Source organism: Leucoraja erinacea, chromosome 2 (genome assembly GCF_028641065.1).
Source record: "Leucoraja erinacea ecotype New England chromosome 2, Leri_hhj_1, whole genome shotgun sequence".
Taxonomy (NCBI): Eukaryota; Metazoa; Chordata; class Chondrichthyes; order Rajiformes; family Rajidae; genus Leucoraja; species Leucoraja erinaceus.
Window position 1 is genome coordinate 27101105 of NC_073378.1, and position 9443 is coordinate 27110547.

Consider the following 9443-nt stretch of genomic DNA (forward strand, 5'->3'; position numbering starts at 1 on the left):
ATTCTTGATAAGTCCGGGTGTCGGAGGTTATGGGGCTAAGGCAGGAAAATGGGCTCAGGAGGGAGAGATAGATCAGCCATAATTGAATGGCGGAGTAGACTCGATGGGCCGAATGGCGTAATTCTGCTCCCATCACATAAACATGATACCCTTTGTTTTGCATACCCAAGATATGCAAAGAGGGGCCACACAAAGGGCAACAACGAAGTCACTAAACCCCCCCCTCACGGATAAGAACGTACAAGGCACGATTAGCAAGTCTGCAGATGACACCACACCATAAGTTTTCCCTCTCTCTCCGTCCCTCCCACACCCTAGTTCTCCAACTAGTTTCATCTTGATGAAATTGACTGGTTGTCTCTCTCATTGTCACCTTCCCCTCAGTTGACTATGAACCATGTCGACATTTCCTTCATCATCGTCTGCTTTGATCTGAAGATAAGACACAAAATGCTGGCATAACTCATCAGGCCAGGCAGCATCTCTGGAGAGAAGGAATGGGTGACCTTCCAGGTCGAGACCCTTCTTCAGATTGGTTAGGGATAAGGGAAACGAGAGATATAGACGGTGATGTGGAGAGACAAAGAACAATGAATGAAAGGTGTGGAAAAAAGTAACGATAATAAATGAAGCAGGCCGTGGTAAGCTGTTTATAGGGTGAAAATGAGAAGCTAGTGTGACTTGGGTGGGGGAGGGATAGAGAGAGAGGGAATGCCGGGGCTACCTGAAGTGAGAGAAATCAATATTCATACCATTGGGCTGTAAGCTGCCCAAGTAAAATATGAGATGCAGTTACTCCGATTTGCGGTTAGCCTCAATCGATCAATGGAGGAGACCGAGGACAGAAAGGTCAGTGAGGGAGAATTAAAATGTCCAGCAATCGTGAGATCAGGTTGGTTCAGGCGGGTTGAGCGAAGGTGTTGAACGATCGCCCAGTCTACGTTAGGGTGACGGTTAGCCTGCTTTGATCTGTCATTTTCACACCTTGTCCTTCCATGTCTCTAGTTTCCCCTGACTCTCAGTCTGAAGAAGGATCTCGACCCTAAACGTCACCCATTCCTACTCTACAGAGATGCTACCTGTCCCGCTGAGTTACTCCAGCGTTTTATGTCTACCTTCGGTGTAAACCAGCATCTGCAGTTCCTTCCTACATTAACGCTTTCCTTTCCATGTACCTGTCCAAATGTCTTTTCAATGTTATAGTCCCAGCATCAACAACTCCTCCGGTAGCTCGTTCCATGCACCCACCACCCTCTGTGTGTAAAAGTTTCCTCTCAGGTTCCTATCAAATCTTTCACCCCTCCATTTAAACCTATGACGTCTGGTTCTTGTTTCCACTATTCCCCTCATATTTACCACAGTGCCTTTAAACTATATTGTCCTATGGAAAATTATAATACTGCTTAATGTCAAAAAAACATTTCAGGGTATAAGTCTGAAGACAGGTTCCGACCCAAAACGTCGCCTATTCTTTTTCTCCAGAGAAGCTGCCTGACCCACTGAGTTACTCCAGCATTTTGTGTCTGTTAGGGTATAAATATGATATATTATCCAACAATCCAGAAAATGTAATCAAACGTAATTCAAAGGAACTGCCGTTGTTAGTGTATGTTCATAGGAGGAAAGATTGAATGGTGCGGGACTGTCATATGAGGAAAGATTGAAAAGACTAGGCTTGTATTCACTGGAGTTCAGAAGGATGAGGGGGCAATCTTATAGAAACATATAAAATTATAAAAGGACTGGACAAGCTAGATGCAGGAAAAATGTTCCCAATGTTGGGCGAGTCCAGCGTCTTAGAACCAAGGGGAGGCCATTTAAGACTGAGGTGAGAAACAACTTTTTCACCCAGAGAGTTGTGAATTTGTGGAATTCCCTGCCACAGAGGGCAGTGGAGGCCAAATCACTGGGTGGATTTAAGAGAGAGTTAGATAGAGCTCTAGGGGCTAGTGGAATCAAGAGATATGGGGAGAGGGCAGGCACGGGTTATTGATTGGGGACGATCAGCCATGATCACAATGAATGGCGGTGCTGGCTCGAAGGGCTGAATGGCCTCCTCCTGCACCTATTTTTTATTTTTCTAAGTGATAGGAGCAGAATGAGGCCATTCGGTCCATCAGGCCTACTCTGCCATTCAATCATGGCTGATCTATCTCTCCCTCCTAACCCAATTCTCCTGCCTTCTCTCTATAACCTCTGACGCCCGTACTAATCAAGAATCTATCTACCTCTGCCCAAAAAATATCCATTGACTTGGTCTTCACAGATTTCTGTGGCAACAGATTCACCACCAAAGATAAACACAGAGTGTCAACACCCACCACAGTCTGAGTGAAAAAGTTGCCCCTCAGGTTCCTATCAAATCGTTCCTCGCTCACCTTAAACCTATGTCCTTTGGTTCTCGATTCCCCTACTCTTGGTAAAATACTCTGTGCATCATCTTCCTCTCATGATTTTATACACCTCGGTGCTGAAGTAGAGATGGTCAAAAACTTCAAATTCCCAGGAGTCAACATCACCAACAACGTTTCCTGGACCACCCATACTGAAGCAATGACCATGAAAGCACACCAATGCCTCTACTTCCTTAGGAGGCTTAGGAAGTTCAACATGTCCCCAACAACTCTCACCAACTCCTACAGATGCGCCGTAGAAAGCCTTTTAACGGGATGCATCACAGCTCGGATTGGGAACAGCTCCATCCAAGACCGCAAGAAATTGCAGAGAATTGTGGACGCAGCCCAGACCATCGCACAAACCAACCTCCCTTCTATTGACTCCATCTACAACTCACGCTGCTTCGGCAAGGCCAGCAGCATAATCAAGGACCAGTCGCACCCTGGCCACTCCCTCTTATCCCATCGGGCAAGAGGTACAGAAGTGTGAAAACGCACACACCTCCAGATTCAGGGACAATTTCTTCCTACCGTTATCAGGCAACTGAACCATCCTACCACAACCACAGAGCAGTGCTGAACTACTCTATCTACCTCATTGGTGACCCTCGGACTATCTTTGAACCTTACTGGCTTAACCTTGCACTAAACGTTATTCCCTTTATCATGTATCTGTACACTGTGGACAGTGTACAGATTGTAATCGTGTATTAGTCTTTCCGCTGACTGGATAGCACGCAACAAAAGCTTTTCATTGAACCTCGGTACACGTGACAATAAACTAAACTAACAAAGATCAGCCCTCATTCTCCTGTTCTCCGAGTTAAATTTAGCTCTTGGGGCTAACGGTATCAAGGGATATGGGGAGAAAACAGGAACGGGGTACTGATTCTGGATGATCAGCCATGGTCAGATTGAATGGTGGTGCTGGTTCGAAGGGCCGAATGGCTTACTCCTGCGCCTATTTTCTATGTTTCTATGCTCCAAGGAATAAAGTCCTTCCCACACATTGACAACACATGTTGGGCGTCAACGTCTCACTGTATGTCATACAAGACTTACCCTCTGAGGAAGCTCTGACCAGACTCCAGGCACATGTGTGTCTTCAAACTGCTGTCATGGCTGCAGAGATGAGCGTCAACTACACTCCATGATTCATCTGGTGAAAAGATAAACACAATCTTTCAAGTCAAGTCAACTTTATTTGTCACATACACATACAAGATGTGCAGAAGTGCCAATGCCTGCGGATTGTGCCAAAAACTACAGATCAGAATAGAACAGAATTAGTATTTGCATATTAGGAAAAAAACAGCAATTTTAAAAAGACACAACCAACAGTAAATTAGTCCCTGGTGAGATCAGAGTTTACAGTCCCAATGGTCTGTGGGAAGAAACTCCGTCTCATCCTCTCTGTTTTCACAGCGTGACAGCGAAGGCGTTTGCCTGACCGTAGCAGCTGGAACAGTCAATAGGCAATAGACAATAAGTGCAGGAGTAGGCCATTCAGCCCTTCGAGCCAGCACCGCCATTCAATGTGATCGTGGCTGATCATCCCCAATCAGTACCCCGTTCCTGCCTTCTCCCCATATCCCCTGACTCCGCTATTTTTCAGAACCATTTCTAGCTCTCTTTTGACAGCATCCAGAGAACCTGCCTCCACTGCCCTCTGAGGCAGAGAATTCCACAGACTCACCACTCTCTGTGAGAAAAAGTGTTTCCTCGTCTCCGTTCTAAATGGCTTACTCCTTATTCTTAAACTGTGGCCCCTGGTTCTGGTCTCCCCCAACATCGGGAACATGTTTCTTGCCTCTAGCGTGTCCAAGCCCTTAACAATCTTATATGTTTCAATTTTATATGTTTCAATCTTATATGTGGTAGGGGTCCCCCATTATTTTGCTGGCTCTGCACCTCCTGGTGTATAGGTCCTGCAGGGGGGGGGGGGGGGGGGGGGGGCGAGTGTGGTTCCATAGTGCGTTCGGCCGAACGCACTACTCTCTGCAGAGCCTTCTTCTCCTGGGCAGAGCAGTTCCCAAACCAGATTGAGATTTTGCCGGACAAGATCCTTTCTACAGCCCCCGAGTAGATGCACTGGAGGATCCTCAGAGACACTCTGAATTTCCAGACTTTCAACCGTGATCAAAACACAGAACAGCAGACAGGAATAGGCCCTTCGGCCCACAATGTCTGCGCCTAGCCCGATGCCAAGACAGACTGATCTCCTCTGCCTGCACGTGACCCACATCCCTCGAGCCCCCCCCCCCGGCCCACATCCGTGTGCCTATCCAACAGGCATTTAAAAGCCACTGTTGTATCTGCCTCCACCACCACCACCACCACCACCACCCCTGCCAGCGCATTCCATGCCCCCACTCCCCACATCCCCTGACTTTGCTATTTTTAAGAGCCCTATCTAGCTCTCTTGAAAGCATCCAGAGAACCTGCCTCCACCGCCCTCTGAGGCAGAGAATTCCACAGACTCACCACTATAAGATCACCCCTCATCCTCCTGCGCTCCATGGAATAGGGTCCCAGCCTACTCAATCACTCCCTGTAGCTGAGGGCCTTTGAGTCCAGGCAACATCTTAGACAATAGGTGCAAGAGTAGTCCATTCGGCCCTTCGAGCCAGCACCGCCATTCAATGTGATCATGGCTGATCACCCCCAATCAGTACCCCGTTCCTGCCTTCTCCCCATATACCCTGACTCCGCTATTTTTAAGAGCCCTATCTAGCTCTCTCTTGAAAGCATCCAGAGAACCTGCCTCCACCACCTTCTGAGGCCGAGAATTCCACAGACTCACCACTCTGTGTGAGAAAAAGTGTTTCCTCGTCTCCGTTCTAAATGGCTTACTCCTTATTCTTAAAATGTGGCCCCTGGTTCTGGACTCCCCCAACATCGGAAACATGTTTCCTGCCTCTAGCGTGTCCAAGCCCTTAACACTCTTATATGTTGCAATGAGATTCCCTCTCATCCTTCTAAACTCCAGAGTGTACAAGCCCAGCTGCTCCATTCTCTCAGCATATGTTCCAAATATTCCAATATTTCAATTCCAAATGGAATTTAAACTGGATGTGGTCTGAGGGTCACCAAAGAGGTAGATAGTAGTTCAGCACTGCGCTCTGGATGTGGTAGGAAGTAACCAACCTGTGTGGCAGCAACTCTACCGCTGCACCACCGTGCAGCACTAACTCTGCAGAGAGGCAGAGCTGAATTCTTCACCCACCTGTGAAGTCGCACTGTGTGCACTTGAAAGCTCCCTCAGCATGGCAGGCAGCATGTGAATCTCTCAGCAGCTCTGAGGGGTAGAAGGCCGGGCACTTTGGGCAGTGGTAAGGGGCGGCCTGGTGCGTGTGGGTGAGCTGGTGCGACTTCCAGGAGCTGTGCCTGGTGAATACTTTGCTGCAGGTAGGGCAGCGGTATGGCCATCTCTGGGCACCGTGGGTATCCAGGTGCCTCTGCATCGCCAGCCACTCCGAGGCCAGCCAGGGGCAGTGGACGCACCTGAAGGACCCCGCCTCGTCGTGGCAGTCCATGTGGAGGTTGTAGGTGGTCTTGGACCCCAGCTCCAGCTCACACGAGCGGCAGAGGTAGCGGCCGCCTCTGCTCCGGGTCCCCGCCTCGCCCCGTCTCTTCTTCCCGAGCTTCCTGCGATGGTCGCCACCGGCGTTCCCCGGACCGGTCGACTCGACCCTGCTGCCGCCGCCGCCGCCAGAGATGCGGCAGAGGCCCAGCGACATGAGGTGCTCGGACTGGGCCTCGTCCCCGGCCTCCTCCGCCGTCTCTCCCTCGAACGACGGCTCTGGGGCGTGCAGGCAATCGCCCCGAGCTGCCAGCTCGCAGGAGACGGGGCTGATGTTGTGGAGCATCCCGTACATGGGAAGGAGGAAGGACATCCTCTCCAAGTTGTCCCCCATGCTGTCCTCCCCAACGTTTGCCTTGGACTCCATCTCCAGCTCAGGGACGTACGACACATCCCCTTCCTCGCCGCCTCCATTCGCCCCCGCCATCTTGGAACCCCCATCTCCGGCCTTGCGCCTGTGAAGACCTTCCATGTGGGAGTTCATCTTCACCTTCAGGCTGCTGGTGAAGGCACAAATCTTGCAGCAGTAAACCTCCACCAGGAACACTTCCACCAGGCTCTTAAACTCGTCCTCAATCCCCTCCGTGAGGCCTGTGCACAATCTCGCCGTGGTGGTCTCGTCCGACAAGCGCAACGACACCGGCGGAATGTTCTGGAAGTCAAACCCTGAGTCGTTCATCTTCTTTAAGATGATCATACCTGCAAACAATTTCAAACGGCAAATTCAAAATGAAAAAGAAAGGTTGAATGAATGAATGAATGACATTTGGTCAAGTTTTCTCAAAGACGTGCGGGTTTGTAGGTCAATTGGCTTCGGAATAATTGTAAACTGTCCCTAGCGTGTGTAGGATAGACAATAGAAGAAAGGTGCAGGAGTAGGCCATTTGGCTCTTCGAGCCAGCACCGCCATTCAATGTGATCATGGCTGATCATCCCCAATCAGTACCCCGTTCCTGCCTTCTCCCCATATCCCCTGACCGTTATTTTTAAGAGCCCTATCTAACTCTCTCTTGAAAGCATCCAGAGAACCTGCCTCCACCACCCTCTGATGCAGAGAATTCCACAGACTCACCATAGAAACATAGACATAGAAACATAGAAAATAGGTGCAGGAGTAGGCCATTCGGCCCTTCGAGCCTGCACCGCCATTCGATATGATCATGGCTGATCATCCAACTCAGTATCCCATCCCTGTCTTCTCTCCATACCCCCTGATCCCTTTAGCCACAAGGGCCACATCTAACTCCCTCTTAAATATAGCCAATGAACTGGCCTCAACTACCTTCTGTGGCAGAGAATTCCACAGATTCATCACTCTCTGTGTAAAAAATGATTTTCTCATCTCGGTCCTAAAAGATTTCCCTCTTATCCTTAAACTGTGACCCCCTAGTTCTGAACTTCCCCAACATCGGGAATAATCTTCCTGCATCTAGCCTGTCCAACCCCTTCAGACCTTTGTTCAGGAAGGAACTGCAGATGCTGGAAGATCGAGGGTATACAAAATTGCTGGAGAAACTCAGCGGGTGCAGCAGCATCTATGGAGCGAAGGAAATAGGCGACGTTTCGGGCCGAAACCCTTCTTCAGAATTTTGTAAGTTTCTATAAGATCCCCCCTCAATCTTCTAAATTCTAGCGTTTACAAGCCGAGTCTATCCAGTCTTTCTTCATATGAAAGTCCTGACATCCCAGGAATCAGTCTGGTGAACCTTCTCTGTACTCCCTCTATGGCAAGAATGTCTTTCCTCAGATTAGGAGACCAAAACTGTACGCAATACTCCAGTTGTGGTCTCACCAAGACCCTGTATAACTGCAGTAGAACCTCCCTGCTCTTATACTCAAATCCTTTTGCAATGAATGCTAACATACCATTTGCTTTCTTCACTGCCTGCTGCACCTGCATTCCTACTTTCAATGACTGGTGTACCATGACACCTAGGTCTGTGAGAAAAAGTGTGAGATAGTGTTAGTGTGCAGGGATCGCTGGTCACTGTGGACTCGGTGGGCACGTTTCTACGCTGTGCCTCTAAACTCTAAACTAAACAAAAGGTAGTGTGGCGCGGTGGCGCAGCGGTAGAGTTGCCGCCTCACAGCGGCCAGAGACCCGGGTTTGATCCTGACTACGGGTGCTGTCTGTACGGAGATTGTACGTTGTCCCCGTGACCTGCGTGGGTTTTGTACGGGTGCTCTAGTTTCCTCCCACACTCCAAAGACGTCCAGGTTTGTAGATTAATTGGCTTCATTAAAAATTATAAATTGTCCCGAGTGTGTGTAGGATAGTGTTAGTGTACGGGGATCGTTGGTCGGCATGGACTCGGTGGGCCGAAGGACCGGTTTCCTCCCTATTTTTAAAGAACTAAAGTACTTTATCTTGCACTAAACTTTATTCACGTTATGCCATTTATGTATGTACACTGTGGATGGCTCAATTGTAATCACTTATTGTCTTTCTGCCGACTGGTTAGCATGCTATAAAAGCTTTTCACTGTACCTCGGTACAGCTGTGGATAAACTTAAACTAAACAAATCTCTTCATAACTAGTACATGCTTATTAACTCTTTAGTAACCAAGACGGGAGGCAACATCTTTGCATAAATGGGATAAGATTTTTTTTAATACCTTATAACCAGGAGGTAGAATCTCACTGAAGATGGGTTTCGGCCCGAAACGTTGCGTATTTCCTTCGCTCCATAGATGCTGCTGCAACCGCTGAGTTTCTCCAGCACTTTTGTCTATGGTAGAATCTCACCATTATCTGGGACAAGGTTAGAAACATAGAAATTAGGTGCAGGAGTAGGCCATTCGGCCCTTCGAGCCTGCACCGCCATTCAATATGATCATGGCTGATCATCCAACTCAGTATCCCGTACCTGCCTTCTCTCTAATAGAACACGTTCAATATCCAAAAGCAGAGAGGTACAAAATGTCTTCAGAACAGAGTTAAAGTTATTAAAACCTATAGTAAGCAAGGCAAGGGGGTTAAATCTCTGTTGGAAGACCTGTTTCCCCACGGTAGGGGGTGGGGAGCCGTCTGTATGAGGGGGAGGGCAGTATTGACAATCCCTCTACAACTGAGGAGGTGGGTAAAAACCCCCCTGGCGCAAGTGAGGAGAAAACTTCCACAGAAACCGAGACAGGAGGTAAAAAACCTCCACATCATTGGGACAGGGGTTACAGAACATCCTCAGTAACCCAGGGCTCATTGGAGACACTTGGACTACCTTTGACCGGACATAACTGGACTTTATCATGCACTAAAAGTTACTCCCTTTATCATGTATCTGTACACTGTGGACGGCTCGATTATAATCATGTATTGTCTTTCCGCTGACTGGTTAGCACGCAACAAAAGCTTTTCACTGTACCCCGGTACACGTGACAATAAACTTATAACTAAACACAACTCTTCATAGCTAGTACGCTATTAGCAAACCAAGGCAGGTTAATTCTCTCTTTCAGGAACTCT

At 48.5% G+C, this 9443-nt stretch overlaps 1 protein-coding gene across 2 annotated transcripts in view; it reads right to left on the reverse strand.

Moving 5' to 3' along the window:
- The window catches only part of si:dkey-154p10.3 (oocyte zinc finger protein XlCOF6), a 31085-nt gene extending 22318 nt beyond the window's left edge, over window positions 1-8767 (reverse strand). Inside the window, exons 1-3 of one of the 2 annotated variants that reach the window (XM_055653676.1) lie at window positions 8597-8767; window positions 5623-6678; window positions 3459-3555 (exon numbers count right to left, since the gene is read on the reverse strand). In XM_055653676.1, coding sequence (XP_055509651.1) covers window positions 3459-3555; window positions 5623-6676 — 1151 coding nt within the window. In that variant the 5' untranslated portion in view covers window positions 6677-6678; window positions 8597-8767. Of the gene's footprint in view, window positions 1-3458; window positions 3556-5622; window positions 8323-8596 lie in introns of those variants that run through there. The other variant, XM_055653667.1, reaches the window with a different exon arrangement.
- Between the last annotated feature and the right edge of the window lie 676 nt (window positions 8768-9443).